General features: G+C 51.9%; 10 protein-coding genes across 10 annotated transcripts; 6 read left to right on the forward strand and 4 right to left on the reverse strand.

Annotated features, from left to right (window-relative positions):
• Window positions 1–94: 94 nt before the first annotated feature.
• On the forward strand, window positions 95–1,360 carry P174DRAFT_84534 (uncharacterized protein). The gene is made up of 4 exons (XM_024832475.1): window positions 95–126; window positions 183–508; window positions 585–1,224; window positions 1,279–1,360. Exons 2-4 carry the CDS (start codon window positions 275–277, stop codon window positions 1,320–1,322), a joined length of 918 nt encoding a protein of 305 aa, XP_024685223.1. The 5' UTR covers window positions 95–126; window positions 183–274; the 3' UTR covers window positions 1,323–1,360.
• Window positions 1,114–3,124, forward strand: P174DRAFT_84556 (uncharacterized protein). Its single transcript, XM_024832476.1, has 3 exons — window positions 1,114–1,296; window positions 1,365–2,106; window positions 2,159–3,124. The coding sequence occupies exons 2-3, from the start codon at window positions 1,546–1,548 to the stop codon at window positions 3,032–3,034; spliced, it is 1,437 nt and encodes a 478-aa protein (XP_024685224.1). The 5' UTR covers window positions 1,114–1,296; window positions 1,365–1,545; the 3' UTR covers window positions 3,035–3,124.
• Window positions 3,125–5,170: 2,046 nt separating this feature from the next.
• On the forward strand, window positions 5,171–9,306 carry P174DRAFT_84640 (putative SH3 domain protein (Cyk3)). The gene is made up of 2 exons (XM_024832477.1): window positions 5,171–5,173; window positions 5,250–9,306. Exon 2 carries the CDS (start codon window positions 5,337–5,339, stop codon window positions 9,042–9,044), a length of 3,708 nt encoding a protein of 1,235 aa, XP_024685225.1. The 5' UTR covers window positions 5,171–5,173; window positions 5,250–5,336; the 3' UTR covers window positions 9,045–9,306.
• P174DRAFT_438424 (putative exopolyphosphatase) lies at window positions 9,202–11,031 on the reverse strand. The gene has a single exon (XM_024826534.1). It carries the CDS (start codon window positions 11,017–11,019, stop codon window positions 9,568–9,570), a length of 1,452 nt encoding a protein of 483 aa, XP_024685226.1. The 5' UTR covers window positions 11,020–11,031; the 3' UTR covers window positions 9,202–9,567.
• A 106-nt stretch (window positions 11,032–11,137) lies between these two features.
• On the forward strand, window positions 11,138–12,612 carry P174DRAFT_84689 (1-aminocyclopropane-1-carboxylate deaminase/D-cysteine desulfhydrase). Its single transcript, XM_024832478.1, has 2 exons — window positions 11,138–11,228; window positions 11,282–12,612. Exon 2 carries the CDS (start codon window positions 11,380–11,382, stop codon window positions 12,577–12,579), a length of 1,200 nt encoding a protein of 399 aa, XP_024685227.1. The 5' UTR covers window positions 11,138–11,228; window positions 11,282–11,379; the 3' UTR covers window positions 12,580–12,612.
• Window positions 12,613–13,220: 608 nt separating this feature from the next.
• On the reverse strand, window positions 13,221–18,718 carry P174DRAFT_428167 (putative PHD transcription factor (Rum1); the record flags this gene model as incomplete). The annotated part of the gene is made up of 6 exons (XM_024825493.1): window positions 13,221–14,334; window positions 14,393–15,601; window positions 15,646–17,075; window positions 17,130–17,224; window positions 17,282–18,230; window positions 18,353–18,718. The coding sequence occupies 6 exons, from the start codon at window positions 18,716–18,718 to the stop codon at window positions 13,221–13,223; spliced, it is 5,163 nt and encodes a 1,720-aa protein (XP_024685228.1).
• A 380-nt stretch (window positions 18,719–19,098) lies between these two features.
• Window positions 19,099–19,552, reverse strand: P174DRAFT_84695 (uncharacterized protein). The gene has a single exon (XM_024832479.1). It carries the CDS (start codon window positions 19,518–19,520, stop codon window positions 19,266–19,268), a length of 255 nt encoding a protein of 84 aa, XP_024685229.1. The 5' UTR covers window positions 19,521–19,552; the 3' UTR covers window positions 19,099–19,265.
• A 1,446-nt stretch (window positions 19,553–20,998) lies between these two features.
• P174DRAFT_417653 (structure-specific endonuclease subunit SLX1) lies at window positions 20,999–22,323 on the forward strand (the record flags this gene model as incomplete). The annotated part of the gene is made up of 2 exons (XM_024824624.1): window positions 20,999–21,246; window positions 21,297–22,323. 2 exons carry the CDS (start codon window positions 20,999–21,001, stop codon window positions 22,321–22,323), a joined length of 1,275 nt encoding a protein of 424 aa, XP_024685230.1.
• Window positions 22,324–22,370: 47 nt separating this feature from the next.
• On the reverse strand, window positions 22,371–23,091 carry P174DRAFT_364192 (bifunctional thymidylate/uridylate kinase; the record flags this gene model as incomplete). The annotated part of the gene is made up of 2 exons (XM_024821970.1): window positions 22,371–22,900; window positions 22,956–23,091. 2 exons carry the CDS (start codon window positions 23,089–23,091, stop codon window positions 22,371–22,373), a joined length of 666 nt encoding a protein of 221 aa, XP_024685231.1.
• Window positions 23,092–23,285: 194 nt separating this feature from the next.
• P174DRAFT_509823 (tRNA-ribosyltransferase family protein) lies at window positions 23,286–24,964 on the forward strand (the record flags this gene model as incomplete). Its single annotated transcript, XM_024831607.1, has 5 exons — window positions 23,286–23,595; window positions 23,679–23,772; window positions 23,835–24,710; window positions 24,785–24,848; window positions 24,872–24,964. Exons 1-5 carry the CDS (start codon window positions 23,355–23,357, stop codon window positions 24,962–24,964), a joined length of 1,368 nt encoding a protein of 455 aa, XP_024685232.1. The 5' UTR covers window positions 23,286–23,354.
• Between the last annotated feature and the right edge of the window lie 82 nt (window positions 24,965–25,046).

The following is a 25,046-nucleotide window of genomic DNA, read 5'->3' on the forward strand; positions in this document are numbered from 1 at the left end:
TACTGATAAGCACAAGCCTATCACGTGTTGGCGATCATCCGCGTAGCTCCCTGTCGACCGAGTTGCTCATACTTAAATAATTCACTCCGCTTTCCCTCTCTATTCTGAAAGGCCCATTGCTGCTCGGTATGTCAAGAGCTCCCTCGTTTGTTCTAACAACAATAGACTGACTCAGCAACTAGCTCTCATATTTAACCACGTCATCTTTCTTACACTTCAAGAGCTCTCACTCCGTCATGGATTCCTACAAATTGGCTGGGCTCATTGAACGCGCATGATGTGGCGCAAGCGCAAAGCCGCTTCACCCGCATCTTCAGACCCTGCAGATAACTCCAGAAAGAAAAGGTGGAAAGAAGTCTATGTCATTTCGTCAAGTGACGACGAGAACGACGAGAACGACGACAGCAGATCTAACTTAGACGAAGACGAATGGTACATCAACTGCATCCTTGACGAATCCGAATCACAATACCTTATTGACTGGGAGGGCCCCTGGTCGCCGACGTGGGTGAGTTGGGCGAAGCGTCTGTCTTGAACACTTGGAGGCAAAGTGCTAGTCATCTAATCGGGGTACATACGGATAGGAACCCAAGGAAAACGCCAACGAAGCCGCGATAAAAGTGTGGGAAGAAAAGAAGAAGGAGACGAACAACAGCCTGTCCAGGATCCATCCCGATAATTCATCGCCAATTCGTTTAACTAACTCGCGCTGCGAAAGTCGAAGCTCACTGAGTCCCGGCCCTACCATCGCGGAAAGCCGAGTTGAGCCGCCGCGAGCTCACGACCGTTCGCCCTCTCCATTATTCGTACCGATCGACGAAGGACCGCATCCAGAGGAGAATACTAGCCAAGCGCTAACGCAACCCGATCAGGCGCCGGCCTTCTCCCAGGAATTGAAAGGGCCCCGACCAGGTGCCTCTAAAGGAATCAAGCACAGACCTCCTTTGTCAGTCACCACACCAAACCATTCTGGGTGTGTGTTCGAGTACATTACTGGATCCTCGATACCGTCCAGATATAGACTTCCTGGCGAAATCGCGGAGCCGAATTCTCCTGTTGAATCTAAGGTGGCTTCGAGTATTATTCGTGCTACCCAGACTCCCTCTCAAGCAATAGTTGGCAACCGAAACAGACCAGGGGAAGAGGTAGCGGAGACGCCACCCTGCGTGACAAATATTCCGAAAAGCCAGGGTACACGCGTCATCTCGGGTACAAGAAGTTCGGGTTCGCAGACATCAATTATCGCAATCAGTCAAAAATCTAACTCCAGCAGCCTAGGCTCTCAGTTGTTATCAGGTACTTCCTGGTCACCAGATTGTTGATATCGCACTTCTCATTATTCTATACCAAGCTAACATCTCTAGGCATATCAGGAAGTCCCAGTCTTGCCGGTAACATCACTGTTCGTCACGTAAGTTCCGTACCAGAGACGGTTCTTTCACATCAGTCGCAGAACGCTGGTCAATCACCCGAACAAAGTCTAAACCCCAACCAATACCCTCGAAACGGAAGGCCTCGGCATCCGTGGCTATCGAAGCCGTGGCAATGGATGCCGGCAGGGGAGACAGAGAGACTCCGTCTCTGGCGGAGACCATGGAGAAGTATAGCCAATATGAGGGTTCGACGCCACTGGAAAAGATTCGAAATGCACATGCCCAAATACGTGCGAAAACCAATCCTGGAACTCCTTTGAACGCTGATGCTAGCGTCACTCCGTCCTCGGCTGGAGATATTGAACCATCGCCCTCGCTGCTCATACCCGAAGTTACGGCACCTCTTAGCGTTAGGGTCGACAGAGAAGATGCTCCACACACAGCTCACGCGGAGGGAGAACTAAGTGCTCCCGACCCGCTGGTGCGACCCACGGAAATGGGTCCTCCTCAACAACCTATTTTGCAGACAATCCAACCCAGCGCCTTGACGGTCAGCCATCAAGAGCAAGCAATTCCAGGCTCTGTCCAGCTTGGGCCATCAGAATTTGCCGTGCCCCTCCCGATGGATTCAAGGGTCAAAGATGATTATGAACAGATATTGAAAGACGAAGCTCAAAGCATCGACGAGTTCCTTAAGACGTTCGCGCTCCAGGCCGAAACGTCTAGGATAGAGGTGAGTTCAATGCATTCTTGGCCTCGTCGATCAACATCTAAATATTGGACAGCAAGGGCGTTTGATTCCCAGAATGGATAGCTTACTTGAGCGTTTGAGCAATGCTTCAACCCATCCTGATCTGAACATTACCGAGCATATTAAAGACTCCGATTCGGACCTAGCGAAAGAGGCTGCGTGGGCTGAATACTCAAGCGCGAAGTTCTTACTCCTGGGATACCTGATCAACAATGCTAGTAGCCGTGATCTGCACTTGGTCATCATGGTGCACGGAGCGAAGACCCAGAAGGTACTTGAGCGCTTCCTTATGGGGAAGGGCCTTTCGTACACCAGGCCTCGCCACGAGATGGGAATCGGGACGAATTTGGAAGTCTCCATGGTGAAAGAATCCCTGAGTTTCGGGATCCAGTCAACAATCGACGATGGTATTATGGAGACTTATAAACCCCCGGCTGCAATCGTCGCACTTGACGGTTCCTTCAACGCAAAAAGTCCCTCGGTCGAACACATGCGAACAACCTATGCTCGACATGGGAACCTCCTCCCCGTGATTCGACTGCTTGTCTCAAACTCCAGCGAGCATGTTCAGTTATGTTTCGCCAACTACCCAGAACCTCAGCGTCTACGCTTGGTGGTTGAATACACCTCACGTCTTAGAGACGTGGTAGGCGATCTCCAGGATGATGCCCTAGGCGTCTACGAAGATTCCGAGGAAATCATATCGAGTCTTCATTCGGACAATTTCAATGCTCACTGGTCCTTACCTTCTATCGAGCCACTCCACATCGTAAACTCTGATGAGCTCAACTCCGCGCTAAGTCCTTACCAGAACCACCCCGGAACCGCGCTTTTGCCTACCCCGCAGATTCCAAAGCGTTTATTCGTTAGTCACTCTCCATCATCTTCCTATTGTGAATTGACCGGTTAACGTTCTCTCAGCAGGTGGAAGATGCTACTGAACAGACACCTAAAAGGCCGAGGATGGAAGAGTCTCAAGAAGCAAGTCAATTTACGGAAGCTTCGAAGGAATCCATAAAGTTTCCCAGCCAAACATTGGATAATGACCTGCGGGCTTTGGAGGCACATCTGCTGCAGTTGAAAACATCTCATGCGGCTGAGCTTGACAAACTCCAAAAAGCCTTGGCCGATGCACAATCTCGTCTACAAGAACGAGAAGGGATTCTCTCATTACTCCAACATCGCTATGAGAGTCGCACGAAGGAATTACACAAAGTGCGGCAAGAGCGTGATCGCTTGGCGGAAACCAAAGTTTTGTCTGAGCAGAGACTCGAGAAGCAAAAGGAAGATATTATAAAACTAAAGGATGAGCGCACTCAGTTACGACATGAGCTCGAAAAGGCACGGGAAGCTCTAAAGGCCGGAGGAGGAAGCATGGCAGAATTGGAAAGAGCACAGGAGGAGATCCGTCGGCTGACCAAAGACAATGCTTCCCTGGAGCGAAAAGCAGAATACGAGGCAAAACAGGCAGAGTACACACGCGAACAGTACCAGACCGCATCCAACGTGGCTGCACAGTCTGGGAACGAGATCCTGCAGCTTAAAGAGGAGAATGAGTCATTGAAGCGCAAGGTTGCGGGCGATGCCAGCCGTCTCAGAGAACTCAACATTCAAAGTGATGAACAGCGACATCTTGCGCGCGTCAAAGAGTTGGAAGCTATGCTCGCTTCTCGCGAAGATTTGTTGCGTAGAAAGGAGGATGAGCTGCGAGAATTTCGAAAGAACCGACCTTCGACCAGGTCAACGAGCACGCAACCACGAAGCCCGAAGTGGACAGCGGCAAATAGTCGTCCAACCAGCCCAGGGATCAATAATCATAACGGTTCCGGGTACTCAGGACGAGGCAGCGGATTGCGATTTAGCTCTGAGGTGCCTCTGTAATAAGATCATGGGTGTCATGCTCCCTGAGCAATCTGGGCATTTTCTGCATTGCGAACTTCATTCGTATCTAACGTTGATGATCGAATTGGATTCCCATGCATCTCCAGGCTACAATACTGACTGTATTATCCACGTGGTCATTTCGTGATTACCTACTATGGATTGCCTCTGGATGCATTTCCTTATTATTTTTCCTTTTTTCATCTTGTGACGACCTCGCATACTCGGGCGTTCTGATCGGATTTTTCTGTACATTTCTCAGTACTGTCCACCAATTACTGCTTGGCTATAATGATACCTCATGGCTGTCTAGACCTACTATAAAGCTCCGTGAAGATTTCTCATGCTGTACTTCAGGCTGACACCAAATGCCACAGTCGAATATGTTGTCCTGAGTAGTACGTCAGCCACTAGTTCTGACATTGCTGTTTCACTCTTAGTACCCGATCCAGGTCACCACTGTGGCTCCATCGGAGCCCGGCATTGTGCTGTCCATGGGTAAATCTGCGGGAAGCGGAGCCTGTAAACCATGGATCGACTCTGCAGACATATCTAGATTCTAGCGCGCTGCGCTCATGTCTCAGCTCTGGAACCTCGGAAATGGCTTGGATCTATCAGATAGGGTGCATCCGATGAAAGATGAGCTATCGACAAACTCAATAAATAGATAGAAGGAATCTCCTCTGTATTCTGGGGGTGATCATTGGGAAGAAGGATACTAATGAGGACGTGCACATTAAGCTTATCGATAAGGGAGACCAGACGGCGCTAGGCCCAATCGGGAGCCCACGTAAACACCAAAACAGCCATCGGGCCTCACCGTGACTTCAGCTCAGCTCAGCTCAGCCAGCTCCCTCTCTCTCCCTCCGTCTCTCTCGGTGTGTCTTCCCTTCTCTCCCTTTGTACGGAAGCAGTACTCTCTCAGCATCCACAGCTTCCACCCTGTTTCCTTGTCTCATTTCCCTTTTTATTCTTCCGATCTCTGTCCTTATCGGTCTGATCTATCACATCCTTACCTCACTTCCCTCTCATTGGAACGCCTTGGTAGCTGTCTATTATCGCGCCCCTCTATAATTTCCTATACACTTCCTACCATGCACACTTTGGAATTTCCCTTGTATGGGTCTTAGTGATATTCTCTCCTTTGTTACTACTGGTTAGAACTACGGTGCGTCCTTCCAAAACCTTCGTACAGCGAGCTCGTCGTTTTCCTCATAACTATTGTACTAATACAGAATCTGCAGATTACCAGTTAAAACAGTACACGCTGTTTCTAGATCTCCCGGTCGGACTCGTAGGCAGGGCTGCATTGCGCCGGCAACCCAGCCGCAATGTCGCCCGCGGCACCTCAGCTACCGACGCGGTTCCCGTGCTGGTGTCGTGCGATTTACTCATGGGGAGGAGAAACTAAACGCGATCTTGGCTTCGTGGAGGGAGATCTTATTGAGTGTTTGAATGCAGGAGATGGACAATGGTGGATGGGTCGTTTGCGTCGTGACAGGCGCATGGTCGGGCTTTTCCCATCCAATTTCGTGGAGGTTCTGGGTGAAGATTTCGTGCCTGTCACTAGAGCAACAAGTCCCATGATGCCTGCCGGACGCTCTCCAATCACGAATCCCACTTCCGCTCCGAAGAAGCAGAAGACTGTATTTAGAAAGCCCTTTCAGGCTCACAAGGAAGCATTGGCCCCGGCGGAGCTTGCCCGGAGCGCGACAACGACAACGACACAAGCTTCAAGCTCAATTCCGCAGACGCCACCTCGGAATGGCAGCCGTGCGCGGAGTGTCAAGCCTCTGCGCACACCAACTACTGCGGTGAAAAACCAGAGCTCTCTTTCCAGACCTCCCTCGCAACATAGACCTTCTTCCGGTGGAGTCTCGCCCCGTGCGCCGCCGGTCGTCGATTTTCCACCGCAAAGTCCCGTTCCAGCCAGAGAGAGTACCTTGCGCTCCAGGCCTCCGTCCCGCGCGCCGTCCCCTCGCCTCCCAGATGATATGGATCTTCTGCCGCCGTCCGTGCCTGTCAGGCAGACCCCGCTAGCTCGACCTCCGTCAGCCCACCTTCCATCGCACGAGATCTCCCCGTTGCAGCTTCAAGAGCGCGAAGAGTCGCCGCCGCCGCCTCCTCCCCCTCCGCATCGAATTGCAGTCAACCGGCGACCTTCCATGGACATGGGTGTCCCCGCTCATCTGGATATGAATGACCGCTACGTGGCCATATCAAGGACCCCATCTCCAGCTGCTCATTCGGACGCCAATGGGAACACTCCGTCACCTCTTCGCGACGCAATGGAAGATGTCATGACGTCCTTGGAAGACATGGGACTGTCGCGGGGAGCCCATTCACCCTCGCCAGCCCCGGTATTTGATAATCCTTGGTCTCCAGAGGCTTTTGATAGCCTTCGCGACAGCAGACCTGCCCGGCATAATCACCGACCTTTGACATCTCTCGGTTTCGAAGGTGAACAGGATTATCAATTCCGCGATAGTCAGATACATCGAAATACCATGTACGGCCATGACCACTACCTTGACGGGCCGCCGCAGTTGAACAACTACGTGCAGAGAATGGAAAGCCGGCTGCGTCAGATGCAGGAACAGAGTCGCAGAGGATCGGAAGACATACTGCCTCCGGAGGATGACGAAGAGCCTCCACCTCCGCCACCTAAGCATCTCGCTCACCACGGAAGGCATAACTCAATTCCTGCTCAGTATCCATACCTGAGGAGTCAAAGGTCGGGGCAGGACTTGAGAGAAGACGCTCTGAGTCGAAGTCACACGAAATCCAGTACCACGACTTCTTCAAGCGGATTGCAAAGTATCGGTACAGCTATGACAGCCAGCACAGAACAAACGAGCCAGAGCTTGATGAGTGGCCCATCGGCGGGCGCATTCAGCGCAACAAGTGCAGGAAGCTATGCCAGGCGAGGACTGACGACCAGTAATGAAAGGCCAAATACAGCCATGGAAACCTTTCGCTCAAGAGGCTTCAGCGATGTTTCACGCGTGCCTCGGCCTGAAACACCTCTGACTGGTATATCATACCACTCAAGTCACAACACCTCTCGGCAAGGCGCTTCGTCTGCTATACCGTGGTCTCAACCCGCTGCCGATACCAGCAAATCCACCGCTGTTTTTGGCGGTCTATCCACTCCGAGGGCGAAGAAGCATGGGTTTTTCAAGAAGATTTTCGAATCAGCCAAGACCGGTGCCGCTAATGCCAGAAGCAGTATCGCTGTGGGACAGAATGGTGGATCCTATTCACCTACGAAAGGCAGGGCAATGTCTCCTATTAGACGTGACACGACTCGCGACGCAGGGGCTGGCACGGTAGACTGGGTGCAGGTTCGGCGTGACGTGAATCGAGCAAGCTCGCCGAGCCGCAACGAACGTATCGAAAGAGCCGAGCGCTGCCAGATGATGGACCATCCTTTGATCTACGCGGTGGAGGAGCTTCACGAGACAGCCGAAGGTGATGAAAGTATTGACGGGCTGCCGATCAGCGAGCCCACCAACTTCAACACGGTAAACTTGAGCCTCGTCGATAAAAGTGCTCGGTTTGTCAACAGCCTTCCACCGATGACCAACCCGATGAGCCTTGCACAGGGCTATGTGTGCCGACCTTACAAGAGCGATGTTCAGAGGTTGCGAGCTATATTTACCTGGGTCAGTGAAAAAATTGCCTGGGACGAGCCCGTGGAGGAGATTGGAATTGACTTGAAACGAATTCTGCAAACGAGACGAGGAAGTCCTCAGGAAGTCGCGTTTCTCGTCAAGGAAATGTGCGCGGCAGTCGGTCTTCATGCGGAAGTAGTACAAGGGTTCCTCAAAACACCCGGTGAATTGTTCGAGCTGGACAGTCTTTCGCGGCCAAACCACTGGTGGAATACAGTCCTGGTGGATGGCGAATGGCGCGTTATCGATTGTGCATTGGCAAACCCAACCAACCCGCGAAGGAATCAGTTCGTCACCAGTGGCTCGTCAACAGCCGAAAGCTGGTATTTCCTGGCTCGTCCGCTTGAGATCTGCTATACCCATGTGCCATTGCATCCAGAGGAGCAACACATATGTCCACCCATCTCGCCAGATGTGTTGCTAGCCCTTCCTACAGCTTGCCCACCTTACTTCAAGATGAACCTGCAGTTTCCAGACTATGATACCAGCCTGATCAGAATTGAGGGACTGGAGCTTCTGCAGATCCACCTTCTCGTGCCGCCGGACGTGGAATGTGCGGCAGAAGTCGAGGCTCCCGCTTTCGCTCGGGATGCCGACGGTGACTTCTTTGAAAGTGGGGAGGTTATTCGCAAGCGCGCCCTGGTGCAGCCAGACTGGGTCGGCGGTCAGAAACGCTTCACTGTGAAAGCTGTTTTGCCTGGTGACGAAGGGCAAGGCACAGTCAAAATCTACGCCGGCAAAAAGGGCCTGATGCACTCAAGCAAAGACATTCCCCATCCGCTGGCACTTGCCCTTCCAATAATCCACACTGGCGAGAACCCTCCCTATGAGTTTGTCCTACGCCATCCGACGCCTCATGCTCAACGGCACGACCTGTACATCATACAGCCTCAGTGCGCGAAACTTGCGGTCAACAATACATTCGTGTTTGCAGTGCGGCAGCATCCTTCCTCGCTGCCTTCCCCGACGAACGGCAGCGATTCGGGTCCTACTGGGCGCGTCTCGCCGTCGATTTTTGCCCGGCCCGCAAGTGCACTCAGTATGGTTTCCAGTTCCGCAGGCGGGTCTTCAGTCTCTGCAGTTTCGAACGAATTCTCGGCCTCTACTTCGGCCATATCGTCCACCAGGTCATCGTCCGGGCGGGAAAAGCCGGCCAAGCTGGCAATCCAGTCGCCATCCGGCAAGATCCTCCGACTCACGCGCAAGGCAGATCATATGATCAGCAACGATTCTTCGGATCCCACCGCCGACGGCAGCGTGTGGGAGACGGTGATCAAGATTGGGGAGCGCGGGACCTGGAGGGGCCTCGTGCTCGCCGACCGTGTTGCCCGGTGGTGTGTTTTCTGTGAATGGGAATGTTTCTAGATATGACAAGCCTTTATCTCTTGATATGTTGAATGACCCTTCGCCCAATCCAGGAGCCAATTCACATCTGGCCAGCTTCTTGTTGTATTTCTCTTTACGCCATGGTTGCATTTGCATCGGCTACACCGGGTCGGAGCATGGCATTTGTTCATCTGCTGCATCTGGTTTTTCATTTTCTTCTACATTTCCATTCTTTTGATGGGACTACTGATGTAAACGTACTTGCGTTTCTGTGTTCGGAGTTAATAGGACAACGGTCATGGGGAGCGGTGTTGGCATGTAAGACCTCTTTTTTCTTTATCATTCTGTATGTGCATCCATCATGTTGTGTGAATTTGAATTGAGCATGCTTGTCGCAGGCGCGGCAAGCCAAATCATAGATTTCCTCTTTGCATGTGCAGACCTTTGAGACCTTGGGAATTGATCATTGTGTGAAATAAGACATTCAACATTCGACGGACAAGGTGGCCAACTGCCATCAAGAACCTTGCCATGGATGCAAATTCCAGACTCATGGAATCTCTTATTGACTTGTAGCGGCACCTCTCACCAACGGAGCGACCTGTTTCCTGCTTTTGGTCACATCATTCTGAAGCCAGATACGCCTCCATACCGGGGCATCGCTGTTAAAAGCAGACCTGATAGCCTGCGAATAATCCTCAGAGTCATCCTCGACCGAGTTCCATTCCTGCAACCCCAACTGCGAGCTGGCCTGCGCAGTAAACACCTCCAGCGCCTGAACCGCCGCCCCATCGTGTAGAGCACAGGCAACCAACTCGCGACAGAACCTGCCGTCCTGAGTGGAGGTAAACGCCGTCATGACCACCACGATCCCTAGTTCGCGGCGCTTTGCAAATGCCTGCAGGGCATCCAGGAACGCCTCCGGGCTGCCCGCTTTCCGCACAATCCACGGAATTGACTTGACCATCGAGCAGAAGCCGATCTGAATGGAACTGGAGTCCTGGCGGGCCGTCTCGGTCCATTGCTTGTAGTCTCGGCCGAGGATCTCATCTACGGTGAGTAACTCGAGGCTGTTTTGCTTTGCGTGGAGAATCTGCTTGTAGAAGGCGTCCCGGTCCCAGCTTGAGCCGCGTGTGTACTTGCACTGGTCAATTTGGGAGAGCAGGAAGTGTACTGCGTCTGTATCGGCGTCGGTGACTTTGTCCTTGGCCGTGAGATTGGTCGTATCAATGAGAATAGGAGCTAGGGCGAGCTTGGTGAGCTGCATCGTCTCAGTAGAGGTGGCGTTGTCTTCAGTGTTAGCCTGCCAGAGGTCCAGCTCTCGCAGTGTCAAGACCACAAGCGAAGTACAGGAGCCCGCGGGCCGCACAAGCAGCGGCTGACCGCGCGGGAGGGACTCTGCGGGCGGGAGGAAGCCTTCGACCACGTGGTGGTCGATGCAGCCCACCGTGCAGAAGTCAACGGAGGGCAAACCATCTATCGATCCCTTTCCCCGTTGGCCGTCGGGCGCTCGGTGGGGTAGTGCGTTCCAATCCAGGAGTGTGGCATCTGCGGTCATCCGATGGTCCGTGAGCTCAGCATGGTATTGCCTTAGATGGGCTGCAAAGTCTGCAACGGTGAGAACGTGTTCGTGGAGGACCCTCCCTGCTGATTCGGGGGTCTCATCCCATACGTCCTCTCCCTCAACTGAGGGGGTTGTAGTAGCGAGGCAGAAAGCCTTTACGAACTCTGGACGGAGTCTGCGCAGTTCTGGACCAGAGGGAACATTTGGTAAATTTATCAGGGGAATATGAGGTCGAGGGCAGTCAATTGGGATGCGATTATGAGCAAAGTAAGAGTAGACAATGACGGAGATGGCGGAGTCAAGATCGGCAGAAGGATTTCCCACCACGTAGATGGGAGTCTCTGTCCGCGAGGCGGTTGACAACGCTCCAGAAATGAAACTTAGGTGTGTCTGACGCGCCTGCTTCAAAAACCGTAATAGGCTCTGCAAAGAGGGCGGGGAGCGAGCCATCCTGCTCTCAATTGCAGTGGGATTTTGTGGAAGTCAATAAAGTCCGAAAAGGGAAGCTCGTGATGATTGACATCATCGGCAAAACGACACCGCCCGGTCAGCAATCAACTGGTCAACACAGTATCCAAACGCTCCAAGATACCTTCCAATGCCAGGTTCGGCATCAGTTCTGGATGATTGTACATATTCCTGATGTTGTTATTGTCATGGTAGGCTCAATTCCTGCGTATATGGCCGCTCAGTCAACTAATCAACTATTTAGATACCTTTCTGTGCATAAACAGCACTGTATAGAGGGGTATATCTCGGTCAATATCCACAACTAATCCAAATACATACGTTCTTACATCTACCCTTGAGATGGCAGTCCCTCTACCGGCAGCATTTGCTCAGATTCCTCGATACCCTCTGCTATACCCTCATCCTTCCCCAATTCACCCTCTCACACTCCTATCCACATACCTCAACAACAACAGCAGTAACAACAGGAACAAAACACCCTATATCTCCGTCTACACCAAACGAGAAGACCACTCCTCCCCACTCGCCTGCGCAGGGAACAAATACCGCAAGCTCGAATACATCATTCCCGACATTCGGGCCTCTCACAGCGCCCCCAATGGACCCCCACCAACCCTCGTCACCGAGGGTGCCATCCAGAGCAACCACACCGTGCAGGTCGCCGCGGTAGCGAACCGACTCGGCCTCGAGGCAGTCGTCGTCCTCCACAAAGACACAGGCGGCGGCCTAGCCGCCTCAACCGATAAAGCCTCGTTCCTGCGCACGGGAAACCCGCAAGTCGTCCGTCTCCTCGGGGCGGAGGTGAGGATGCTTGAGTCGTCGACTGTCCCCGCAGACGGAGAGGAGGATCCAATCCCTGGGATTCTGGCGGAATTACGCGCGCAGGGAAAGGCGCCGTATTGGATCCCCTCCGGGGCGAGTCTGCATCCTCTTGGTGGATTGGGGTATGCGCGGTGTGCGTTTGAGATTGCGATGCAGGAACAGACCCAGAATTTGGATGGGAGTGGGCGCTTTGATTATATCTTCGTCGCTTGCGGGAGTGGTAGTACAGTGGGTGGTTTGATCGCCGGGTTTAAGCTGTTGGAGAAGGAGGAAGGCAGGACCGGGTTGGGTAAACCACCTCGCAAGGTCATTGGGATCTTGACTTCGCCTACCAAGCCTCGGGAGTACCATGGGGAACGTGTGCTCACGTTTGCGCGTCGCGCAGCTGCCCTTATTGGGTTGGATGCCGAAAAGGACATTTCCGTGGAGGATGTTCGGCTTGATGATCGGTTCGCTGGCACCGCATATGGTGTTCTAGATACACAGACAAGCACCGCACTGGACTTGATGGCGAAACGGGAAGCAATAATGCTCGATCCCGTATACACCTCAAAAGTCGTACGTGGACTCTCGCACTGGGTACAGCAAGGGGACCTGGCAAAAGACTGGTCACTTCGTCCGGGAGACCGGGAACGCCCCGACTTCATGAATGTGCTTTTCATCCACACTGGAGGACAGGCCGCGTTAAGCGCCTATGCAGACATGGTTGAACCATAGCGGCAAGGGATTAAACAGTAGATTAGAACTTTGATTCTATTGATAAGAAATACAAATAAGGTGTTTTGGGTAGTATTACATCGAACGCGCCCAAAGGAGCAATCGGCGCGAAGAAACAGAGAGGCTGAAGGATGTTAGCATCACAGAAACAACGTGGTTTCACTCGTCATCCATCAGGGATCAGCCTCCGCGGGGCCGTAAGAGTATATAGAACCATGAAGACACTGAAAAGTAATAAACGACACAGATGAGAAAAGGACCCAACTCCCCGCCCTCCTCATACACCATACGCGCCACCATGCGCAAAAGCAGCAACTAACGTACAGAGCACATGAAGCATTCAAAAGAGCATCATTAAATGGAAAATCAACAAGCAGAGGAGTCATCAGCGAAAAGAGGAAAAGAAAAAAGAACCGGCATATAACAAACGCCGCAACAAGTCGCCGGTTCCGATGTAAACGCCGCAAGAATGCCCTTCTAAAAAGTGAAAACAAGCCCCGTGGAGACTTCACGTCCCCGTATGGTCGGCGTAAATCCAGGTGTGGAAAGGAGATAGATATCTGTGGAATCAGAAAGGATGCCGGATGGAGGAATATAATCAAACAGCGCTTCAACTCGTGAAAACATTTTGTACGGTCATATCAAGAACTCTCTGTCGTGTCTCCGGCGTCGGCTTGGCCGTTCATGTCACCATCTATTCCAGTACCAGGAGACTCGTCTTGCATGGCGTCAGAGTGGTCCCCGCCATTACTTGCATCGAGGGCCTCCAATGCTTCGTTAGCGTGCGTGTTCTCCATCGGCTCGGGTTCTGGCTCGGGCTCCGCATCTTGGTTCGTCAAATCCGCGAAAACATCATCCAGATCGTGTCGAGGACTGCTGTTAAAAGGGTCCTGATTGTCAACGTCAACCACTGGAGGGTCGGTAGGATCTCGATTAAAGCGAGGAGAGCTGAACAGAGCGCTGTCGAGCCCATGATGCGGTGATGGAGATCGCGGAGGGAATGAAGGAGAGTGCGCTGAAACATGCGGCAGGAATGCAGACGCTCCAGGTGCAAATGCCGGAGTAGAGTCGCTAGCAGGCAGAGAGTAATTGGCAGAGAAAGGATATGGGGGATTCTGTGCATCCGCCATGGGAGTCAAAGCTGGGCCGGTGCGATTGGAGTCTTCACCAGGAGTATGAGGTGTAGGCTGTAGAACTGCAGGTCGAGGAGTCTGCGATTCGAGAGACTTTCGCTTCGCATGGTTCGGTTGCTTAGTACGCAGATGAGGAGGAAGATCTTCTGGACGCTCGACGCCTAACTGCGCCATTATTTTCTGCTGCTTTGTCGGGCGTGGTTTGCGCGTGGACAGTGACTGCTCCAGGATTGGTGGCGGCTCCGGCGCAACAGGTGCCCATTTATGGATCTCTTGGCGGAAGAAATTCGTCTCATACGCCAACAGCACCTCGGCGCCCTCGATCTTGCGCAGGTAGAAAATTAACGTAGGCACTTCTTCCGTCGTTGTGCAGGCCGCATTGGTAAAGCTCTGTATAAAATCACGGAAGGTAGTTGCTTGGTTGATGATATTCTCCAAGACTTGTTCCTCATCAGGCTGGAAAGGGAGGCCTGGGATTTCGGCCTGCCAATCCTGGAGATCCTCGAGCTTGGGGCGAGCAGCATCTCGGGGAATCTTCTGACGCCAGTCGCAGATAGGACAAGTATACTTGTCAAACTCTTTGACTTTGCCCCTTGCAATCTTCAAGCATTTACCGTGATACCTACATGTCCCAGGTCAGCCGGCTTGCAGCTTCAGGTAAGAAAGAAGTATACACTCACCACTCATGGCAGACCTCACATTCAATCATCATCCCAGCCTCGGAATGCCTGCAAATGCAGAAGACATCCCGCTTTCGAGACTTCCCACCACCCCACATGCTGCTGCTGGTGGTTGTCGTGGTGTGGTTCTCCAAAAGACCGTCGGGGGTGTTATCTCGGGATGAGGGTTCCACAGGTGGCCGGCAGCGATCTTCCAAATCAAAGCAATAGGAATTCCTCTTTTCCACATACTCCATATGAGACTTCAGGATGTGTAAAGGGGCGTTGGCTTTCCCGAATAGTTTTTTCCCCTTTCGCATCCAGTCTTCGTGACGTTTCTGCTCACGCTCCAGGTCAATTGCTCCCGTGGGCCGGCTATTCAATGCCTCCAGAGAATCCATCAGTTCACGGACTTCTTTATACTTTGGACGCTTTCTGAAGTCTGGATTCTTGCTCCGCTCATATAGACTCTGTATTTTCTTCTGCGCTTCACGCTGTTTGGTCAATATCGCGTCAACGGCCGAGAGCGTTTCAGGAGAGACGGGGAAGCGTAGGGCCTGCGCAGACAACGCTTCGAGTTGTTGATAGTGAACCGATTCTACAGACATCAACTCCTTCGCTTTCGCTTCCCAAGTCTCACCGTGCCGGCACAACTCCTTGAAGTGGCTGAGATGTTCGTTGGTTTCGGAGAGTCCCAATTGTTCGCCAGCCTGGACGAGTTCTTGACATTCCTTAAGAGTCATGTACTGATCACGCTTGCGACGCGCTTCATCAGTCCACCTCATTTGTCGTAGAATATGCTCCAATCCTTCCACTTCCGGTATTTCCACATTGAAATTGCGAGCCGATTCCACCAACTCTTCCACTTCCTGGATCGACCGTATATGGGGGTTCAGAAGGGCAACGTTAACGTCCTGGCGGAATTTCTCGATCTCGCGGGTTTTCTCTTCCAGAGCCGCCATCTGTGGACAGTCGAAGGAAAGTTTATCAGCCTCTGCAAGAAGGGCGTACATGTTTTCTATCCTGCGAACTTCACGATCACGTTCCTCCAGCTGCGCGGCCTTAGAAGTACTCTTGCGCCAAGCCTTCTCGTTTTTCCTCCGGTTTTGCTGCTTCCGGGTGATGTAGTTGGTTGCTTCTTCAACCCACTTATCGCAGCGCTGGACGAAGGCCGCGAGATCTTGGAGACCATGCAGGTGGTATGGGATTTTCTCACCTTCGCTTAGTAGGCTATGAAGGACCTTCAGTTGGGGTTTCGGCTCATCTTCCAGAACCTTGTCAAGCTTCTCCCCCACGCTTCCGGGATCCTGGCACGCTCCTGGACCTTCTGCACGAGGGCTTTCAGTGTGTCATCACTCATCCTGTAACGCAGCGTATGGTCTGGGCCTAACAGCCGCTGAGAGGGCGAGTCTCCGCAGCAATCAAAAGTCTCCGCATGCAGCAGGCACACTGTCTTGCCGGACTTGTGACAACGCAACTGCGTCAGGTATGTATACGCCTTGCAATACTGACACTGGTAGTCATCTTCTGGAAGATCTTCTTCCTCAATCACAAACTTCAGTTGGCATTCACCAGAAGCTGAGGAGACTGATGAACCAAGTGCGCAGTTGTGCGGTGCTATTTCACGATGTCGATGGATGAATGTTGCTCTCTCTGCAACCTCTCGGTGACATGTCCGTTGAAGAGCCGGGGCTAGCCATTTAGCCGTCGTAATCGAAGTATCCCGAGCGGCTGCCGTCAGAAGCAGTTCATCGTGGGAGAAGCACGGGTGGCGGCGGAAAGCCTGGAGTCTCTCGACCCCCATTGCGCCCCAAGGCTCCCAATCCGCAGGGGCGAAGTTCACGGCTTCATTGAAGTTGAATCCGTGATTGAAACCAGCATGGTATGCCTGGGGGAAGGTAATGACAAATTGTCCAGCCCGTTGATCAAGAGCGTATACGTTTACACCGGCCTTTCTAAGCTGGTCGGGTGGCATCAGAGTGACGAGCTGGAAAAGTAAATCCGGCTGACTCTCGAAAAGCTCTGGAACCGCTTGGCGCATGGCCTGTTCGAATGCTTCTGCGTCGGATCCAGGAATACCATACCAAGTCTTGGTTGCGCCGAAATGCTGATAATTGGCGGAGTAGGCATAGTGATCCTCGTTGTGCCAACAAAATGTGGAAAAACACATGCCCACGTAAACCCAAGGAACTGTCATACCCGAGATGTCTGACTTTATGTGACGGAAAAGTGAGTCGCCATGGAAAGGAAGGACATTCAAGTTCCAGGGGTCTGTCGAATAGGGATCAAGTGGATTGCGCTCAATTGTAGGAAAGCCACTGCCGTGCGTGGTCGAATGGATGTCGGCACCATACTCGACCTCGACGGTTTCAGTCAAGCTCTCGACCAGTCTCCAAAATTCGCGTTCCACGTCGTCCTCCGACTCTCGTCGATGAGTATTCAGCACCGGGTCAAAAGGCATTTTGGAGGCGAAATAATTCTTCTTGAAGCTGTTTGCTTTCTCTTGGAACTGCTTGAGCGAGTAGACTCCGCCTTCTTCAAACCCGAACTCGCCTGTGCCGACCAGGCACTTGGGGCAGTGCCAGTCATACTCGGGGATAGTCGTCAAAGGAGGATCAAGACAGTTTCTGTGGTAACCCTGGTCGCAACTGTCGCACACAAGTATCGAAGGTCGATCCTCGGACTTGCCACAAACTTCGCATTTCTAAGCAGAGTCAATAGTGTTACATATTTCAACGACCCAAGATTTTATGCTTACATCACCGGTTTTTCGACTGTCGCTTTTCCGTGCCCGCGGCGGAGCAGGACGGAGGAGGCTCATGTGTGAACCCGCGACGGTGGGTGGTGGTGCATCTAGAGGAAAGTCAGACAAATCAAACCACGACAAACGTCGATAAAACATATGCTTACCCTTTCGAAGGCGCTTGCTCCTTCGCCCACTTGCGTCTGTTTCTCCACCTTCAGTCTGAGAGCCACTTTCATGGCTGATGGCGCGTTTCATGGGATGGCTTCCATTGCCATTGGGGACAGGCGTCGAACTTTGAGGGTGTTCAGCAACGCTTTGCGGCGTAAGTGAGCCAGTCTCAGCCTCTTTCTTGACAACTGGGCCGCTATTCACGGCGACGAAGGACGGAGACCGATTGACAGCAGTAAAACCGCCGCCACCGGCATTGACAGGAGTGAAGCCGGACGTGACAGGAGTGAAGCCGGACGTGACAGGCCGAGGCGCCGCGGCTTCGACCGGAGGGGTGGACTTATCAGGAGTGGCTTCAATTTCCTTTGGAGTACCATGGGGACCACCAGCGGCCGGAATACTCGGAGGAGCTTGGGGCGTAGCAGATGGTGTGATGTGGTCGTACAAGACGGGCTTCTTCGCCATAGGCGACTGGTTCGGAGACGGTGTGTAGGGGCCACCATGTTCTAGCTCCAGTTGCTGCTGCACTCCCGGTTTCACCACACGGAGGTATTCCTCGTAAGGCTGAAGCCATCTCTGGTACGAATTCTTGAGCGAGGTTGACAGCGAGGACATGATCTTGCCGCTGTACCCAAGATCACGCCCGATCTCTGCCCATTTCTTCATTTTACAGACTTGGTCGAAGCCGCCACGTATTTCGACGGCCTTCTTGAGCTTATATAGGTCCAAGGGACGCTTATCCACGCTAGGGAATCGGTTCAGGTTGGTGCCATGTTGTTTGTGAAACTTGGCCAGCTGGTCGAGATAATTCAAGTTTGCACGGGTTCCTGAGTTCGGGTCAGAACTAGGCTGCGGAGTTGCACCGGCAGCGAAAGTGGCTGAACGCGGGGGCATACCTCCTTCAACCGAGTTGAGCTCCTGCCGACGTGTCTTGAAGTGAAATCGCTGAAACACGGTGGGTGTTAGCATCGGATCTCCCCGATGGTGATCCTGTGGCCTCAAAGAATTACAGAAGGGAACAGGGTGTGTAGAAGCGAGCACAGGGATGAGAATTACAACTCGCATACCTCTGTGTCAATCGCAAACGGCGGCTGCCAATTCTCTGGTGGAATGATTCTGCAGATTCCATATTTCTTGCCCTCGGGCGCTATCTTGCGGATGTATTCCAAGGGATCCTTGAATTCTTCCTCTGTCGGACGGAACGTCGGAGCTTCTTGCAAGCCATGGGGACGGATTCGTTTGCTGGGCTCTCGAGGAGCATTGGGTTGTCCTCGTCGTTCGACCGTGGATAAGTCGAGGGGTGTCGACCTTCGAGCGCTCAAGGGTACATTGTGGGAATGCGACGGGTGGGTGCTAGAGGATCGAGTGGGCTGACGGTTCGCTTGAGGCTGTACGCCTGTCGAAATCGCGCCCGTAGAGGCCGGAGCCACCATCTCTAGGTAACGACAGCTAGCCGGGGGACAAGAGGTAGTGTTGCGCGTGATTTATCGCGGACGGAAGGGAGAGGGAATCCGATGCGAAAGGCGCATTGAGGACTAGATCAGATGAAAGGAAGAGTCGAACACAAACGATAATTGTCCCCGTGGTTATTGTATAATAGTGAGTGTCCTCTGAATAGGAAAATGGATAGCAAATAGGGGACAAATGGTGATGATTGAGACGGAGAAATAATAGTACTTGACACTAGTAGAGCGAGCGAAGGAAGAGAGAAAGAGAGTGAGAAGTAAAGGCGAGGCCGAGATGGTCCCGGGAGGGTTTAGTGTGGAGAATCTCGGAAGAGGGAACAAGCAGGTCAGGACAGCGGAGTACGGTGGTTGGAAACAGTCTACTAATCTCGAGCCCAATCGATCAATCAATAATAAGGTGAAGTTAGCACTAATTAGAGACGACGAAGCGTAGAGTCGTTAAAACACATCTCACTACTATCGCCTACTAGATAGTAGTGAGCTGGTCAGGCAGGTGCAGGTAGTGTATCTATACCTATCCACCTCCTGCTACTACGACGTATATACTAATACTACAACTCGGAGAAGAGAGAAGGACGACTAAGGAAAAGGAAAAATTGAAGTACGGTCTCCAGATGGTCAAAAGAAAAGACAAAAGAAAAAAGATAGCAATAATGAGACAAGCGACGAATACTATGAGGGCAAAGCAGAAAAAGTAAAAAATTACTGCAGATTGAGATGGACGACGCCCCGAAGCGGAAAGGGAGATCATGGCTTTGCGCAGCCTCATAGTAGTGTAGTAATGGCCCGAGTGAGAATGAGACCTGATATAGCAAGGCTGGTAGCGAACCCTTCCAAGGATACAGAAAGATACTGAACTAAAAGGGTAAAGGTACGAGTAATACCTCAATTATTACAGCTGGGAAACAATACCAACCATTACATTACGTATCATACCTACAATATGCCGCAAACGGACGGTAAGGTAACCTAGAACGGAGAGGTAGTCCAGGACTTGAGGTACCAACTTAAATGACCGGCAAGACGTCCAACGTTGACTAATGGAGTCTAACCATCGGCTAGAGAGGTATCAGGCTCAGATGCTCTTCGCATGAAGAGTGGCCCGTAGATTAAGCCACTTTCTGCGGTTAATTTCGTAGTCTATATTAGCCCCATGCACACCTGCCCACATCGGCCCTGGTCAACGGAGGACACTTGGTACCTACACAACATACATACCTGAGGTATGGACCTACATACCCCGTACCAACCATACCTAATTTACCATGTAGGTCTGTACCTTAAGTCGAGGTAAAGTAACTTCGATACATACCTCACTGTCGAGGTACCGGGTTGGGCCACAGTTGGCCACTGCAGATAAGAGATGGATCCTCCCTGTTCCCTAAGGTAGCTTATTAGCCATCGATACGGAGGACTTAAGTGATATCTGGCGGAGTACGAGGCTGTAATCTATCCACTCCATATAAAACTCGAAGCCTCGGGTGACCCCAGCTGCCTAAGGTCCATGAGGTGGTTTCATCGCTGCATCCTTACAAGAGGTATTTCCCTGCGTTACTTAGATTCGACTAGCGCCAAAGCTCACATGAAATGCCAACCATGGACCGCATGCGACCACAAATCATCATTATTATTCTTCAGACTTAATGACAATATCATCGCCTTGGGGCGCGGCAATCTCTTGCTTTGTGAAGGACATCTTTATTGTCATCTTTACCGGCTCACTGGAGGCTCTTTGTTCTTACATCTCATCATTTCGAGCCTATCCCTGGTAACCCAGAGCTTGGATGAATCTGCAGGCAGCTTTCCGTAATGCTATAGAGCTATAAGGCACTAGGTAGTACTCTACACGTGTATAGTAATTACCTGCAGGTTGGCAGTGCAGATTTCTGCTAGATTTTAAAAGGCTTTCTTCTTGTCATTTCCAGCTGTTCATGCGTAATATTGACATTTAGTGTAGTTTGAGTGATTTGATGCCTTAGGCGGAAGAGGTAATGCTTATCTGCGCTGATCATGTGATTTCCTTTGTTGACGTTGGACCATAACAAGATATTGGAACAGAAGAACAAAACCCGATATCATCAAGACTGGCGTATTTAGCGCTATTGGTCACGATTGTTGTTTGAACTAAATAAAAAGGAATGTTGACCCGCAACCTCAGCTTGGAAGGCTTTGAAATACGGAGTACTAGGGCCAAACTACCTGTTTATCAGATGTTGCCTCCGACATCTAAACACTGACAACAGTGCCATGGATGACATCCAAATAGAGCATTCAAGGCCTATCCCAATTTTCTATTGTTGCTATCTACTCCGCTCGACTGTGCGACGTGCCTCTCTCTATATCGGATCTACGCCCAACCCTGCAAGACGACTCATTCAGCACAATGGCGTCGTCAAGGGGGGCGCTCGTCGGACTGCGGCCGAGAAGCTGAGGCCGTGGGAGATGGTGCTGGTGGTCGAAGGTTTTACGAGCCGGCTCGCAGCTCTACAGTTTGAGTACGTCCCTACCTATTTTATCTTGCGTGCAGAATCTAACGTTTTCAAAGATGGGCTTGGCAAAATCCGTGGTACTCGCGCCACTTACGATCTGAGGAAGAAAGCTCGGCTTCTGCGGAGGTCAAGCCCAGGAGGAAGAGGAAAGCAAAATCTGAGGATCTGGAGTCTCTAGATTCTAACTGCGACTCGGCTAAGCCCAAAGACAGGGGGAAACCGAAGAAAAGCAAAGGACGTCGTCGGCCCCCGAGGTCCTTGGACACCCATTTCGCCGATTTGCATCGCCTGCTGAGATCGACATACTTCTCTCACTGGCCTTTGAAAATACGGTTTTTCTCTGGTGACATTTACCAATCTTGGAAAGCCTGGTATGATCGAGTTGATGTTCGTCTTCGCAGCCCTGTCAAGGTCGTCTTGGACGGGAGTTGTCCTGAGATCGGCGCACACGCCGATGGGAATGCCACCAGATTTGGTGGCGTCGAAGATGCCAAGATCACCTATGCTACAATCCGAGACTATATAGAGAAAGCCATATTCCTTCTCGACGACCCAAAAGATGTGCGCTGTCAAGTATGCCAGGGGCAAATCCTCCCAAAGGAAGAGTTGACAACGGTCTGCCCACAGGCGGAATGCCACTGTACTTGCCATCTACTATGCCTATCGAGGAAGTTCATTGATGCGTCTCAAGAGCCAAATCAATTCGTTCCAAGGCATGGGATTTGTCCTGCATGTGAGGCCACTGTCGAATGGCCATTGATGATGAAGGAATTGAGCTTCCGGAGTCGCGCGAAACAAGAGCTGCTGGAAAGTTTGAAACGGAAGAGAAGAGCCGATCGAAAACAAAGTGTCGTGACTGACAAGGTTGAACCGTCGAGTCGAAGATCCGTATCAGTCGATTTAGATGACCGTTCCGGTCAGGATGCCGCCGATGAATTTCTTCTGGATGAAGACTGGTGGGAGGGATTGGCATCAGAGTCAGACTCAGAGACGGATCTTCGGTTGAAGACCTTTTCGAAAGCTGCCCCGAAACTAGAAACTGTTATCGAGGACAGCGAGTGCGACGACGCTCAAATTCTGTGAAAGCGGTTCCCTTTTTCAAGTTCTGCTCGGACACATGAGCCATTGCCTTAGTTTGAGAGTGGTCCCAGCCTCTTCAAAGGCCCAATGGCATCAAGTCTCTCGATAGAGTCTGTCGCTATCTTCATAATATCCTGCGACACTGCATCGAAGGACCTTCCGGCATCAATTGTGTGAATATAATCACCCTGCTGGAGGTCAAAGAGCGTTTGGAATAGCTCGCGCACGCGGTTTTGCATAGTTTCATTCTCATAGCGCTCGACGCCGAATCCGCCACGCTTCGCTGCTTCTTCGGGGGATATGCGGAGGAAGAGGCACATGTCCGGCTGCGGCAGGCCGATTTCTGGCTGCCATGCCCACTCCAGGGATAGATTATGGTTGCCCTTTGCAGCCGAGTAAACAGCACCGGAGTAGGAATAGCGGTCTACTATGACGCTGATGCCGTTGGCTATATCATCTTCAATGCTCTTCGCAATCTCCCAGCGATTGGCTGAGAAGAGGAGATGAATCGAATGGTCATCCGCTTGGGACTGGCCTTGTAAATAGCTATTTATCATCTGTCCAATGGGAGTTGTTCGATCTAAAGCGTGATCAGAAAAATGCGCCTCTCTACACAATTGAAGAGCAATAGATACCTGGAAACCGAATATACTTCACCGAGTGCCCTGATGCTTGTAGCGAGTCACGTAGACGTTCACATTGGCTGGATTTGCCGGCTCTATCCAGGCCTTCGACAACGATGAGAGCTCCACGTTTCCGTTCACTGTCCATCTTGTTCGAATTGCTTATTGTAATATCAATTGAAGCGTCAATTCAATACTGTCTGATTGTGATTGAGAACAGTGGAGGATTGAGCTGATGCGAGTGGCACAAAACGCGGTGGAAGAAACAAAGCAAACTGTGGTCTAGCGGACTTATCGGTTGCTAACATCAACTAGTATCGTCGATCGTCTAGCTCCAGCTTCCTTTGTATCTCACACGATCACCAGTCGCAAACGCAAGACATTGGCACGAGCTCGCTCTTGTCGATCGTCATGAGCTCACCTGAAGCATCGTCGCAGTCTCCAGATGAGATGGTCAATTTCACTCTTCTCAGTCCTGCAGCTGCCCCGATCCTAGCCCCGCGGCTGGGAAATTTGGCGGTTGCGGGCAGAAAAGCCATCCCGACGCCCAATTACATTCCGCTCACGTCGCGAGGTGCTGTACCTCATATTGCGCATGATGTGATGCGCGACCAGACTGTGGTCGGCAGCTTGTTCATTGGTCTTGAGGATTGTAGGTTCATGTCCGCGTTGACGTGCATTAAGCAAGGAAAATAGACGCTGACGATGTTCGATGCCCACCGGGGCTCATATCAGTCATAGAAAAGCAAGCAAATACAGGACCGCTCCGGAATGGAAGACCGCCGATATACAATGTACCAGCTGCGCCGCATGAATCTGCCTTGCGCAAGTTCATCAGTGTTCCTGAGGATTTCCTGCTCATTCTTGGCCCGCGACGGGTGCCTTCGATAGCCTGTCCCCGAACAACACGCCTAACTCGATCTCCATATTGACGTCGGTCGGGTTCAGGCAGCTAGAGGCTGGTGAATATGTGGAAGCAGTGCGGAAGCTACGGCCGGACATCGTGGTGGGATTAGCAGACTTGGCCCAGGGACAAACTCCCGGCACCAAGAGGAGGGTAAAGATGGCTGACAGAACTCATGCATTCACTTCGCATGCAACGGAGCAGCTCTATGGTCAAACAGTCCCAGAAGAGAGTCGGTCAAAATCAGCATACTTTGCGCCGGTGCTGCCGCTTGAGAATACGCAGCAATCGCTCTACCTGGCTGATCTTGAGCATGAGCTACGCCCTCGCATCTCCGGTCTCGCACTGCACGAGTCAGCGTCGCTATCGATTCTCCCAGAGAAATTAGGCAACCTCCCCAGACTACTCTTCAGTGATCCAGCTACACCACACGACATTCTGCGTCAGGTATCTCTCGGCGCCGATATCTTCACCATTCCTTTCGTGGAGGCTACCTCGGACGCGGGGATAGCCTTGGATTTCACCTTCCCAGCCCCGTCCACAGCAGAGACGACCGCAAGCGAACCTCGACCCCTCGCATTCGACCTGTGGTCGAGGTCATTCAAAGTAGACACCGCACCCTTGAACACATCCTGCGAGTGCTACACATGCAAAAACCACCACCGCGCCTACATCCACCACCTACTATCCGCAAAGGAAATGCTCGCATGGACATTACTCCAGATCCATAACCACCACACCGTGGACAAGTTCTTCTCCGCTATTAGAGCGAGCATCGAGCGAGGAACCTTCGACACAGATGCAGACATGTTTCACAGAGTTTACACCCCAGAATTGCCCGAGAAAACCGGCGAGGGCCCTAGGTGCGTAATAACTCTCGCATTTGCATAGGACCAACCATCTTCTGACCCTGATCAACTAACACTTCCAAATACAGGCTCCGCGGCCACCAGCTCCCCGCTGCTGGGCCTCACCAACCCCGACGCTTCCCCGCGTCTATGGTCGTCTCGACGACGCGGCCGAGAAATTCGCAGAGTCGGAATCGTCTATTGCCACGCCAGATACGGGTGCTGATGGACTAGAAGCGCATGGCTTTGCGCAGAAAACATCCTCTTAGAGTATCCAGATACGGTGTGGTTTCTTTTCAGTCATGATATATTGTCCTGTCAAAGGGAGAGGTCCAAAAAGTAGCGTAATGA

The sequence above is a fragment of the Aspergillus novofumigatus genome, assembly GCF_002847465.1.
Source record: "Aspergillus novofumigatus IBT 16806 chromosome Unknown P174scaffold_2, whole genome shotgun sequence".
Classification (NCBI taxonomy): Eukaryota; Fungi; Ascomycota; class Eurotiomycetes; order Eurotiales; family Aspergillaceae; genus Aspergillus; species Aspergillus novofumigatus.

Coding starts and splice junctions, on each gene's coding strand:
- P174DRAFT_84640 (XM_024832477.1), top strand. CDS start 5,337: ATGTCGCCCGCGGCACCTCAGCTACCGACGCGGTTCCCGTGCTGGTGT.
- P174DRAFT_84556 (XM_024832476.1), top strand. CDS start 1,546: ATGGATGCCGGCAGGGGAGACAGAGAGACTCCGTCTCTGGCGGAGACC. Junction 2,107..2,158: donor CCGAAACGTCTAGGATAGAG/GTGAGTTCAATG, acceptor AATATTGGACAG/CAAGGGCGTTTGATTCCCAG.
- P174DRAFT_84695 (XM_024832479.1), bottom strand. CDS start 19,520: ATGAGGCTGCGCAAAGCCATGATCTCCCTTTCCGCTTCGGGGCGTCGT.
- P174DRAFT_84534 (XM_024832475.1), top strand. CDS start 275: ATGATGTGGCGCAAGCGCAAAGCCGCTTCACCCGCATCTTCAGACCCT. Junction 509..584: donor GCCCCTGGTCGCCGACGTGG/GTGAGTTGGGCG, acceptor ACATACGGATAG/GAACCCAAGGAAAACGCCAA. Junction 1,225..1,278: donor CTCGGGTACAAGAAGTTCGG/GTTCGCAGACAT, acceptor CCAGCAGCCTAG/GCTCTCAGTTGTTATCAGGT.
- P174DRAFT_84689 (XM_024832478.1), top strand. CDS start 11,380: ATGGCAGTCCCTCTACCGGCAGCATTTGCTCAGATTCCTCGATACCCT.
- P174DRAFT_438424 (XM_024826534.1), bottom strand. CDS start 11,019: ATGGCTCGCTCCCCGCCCTCTTTGCAGAGCCTATTACGGTTTTTGAAG.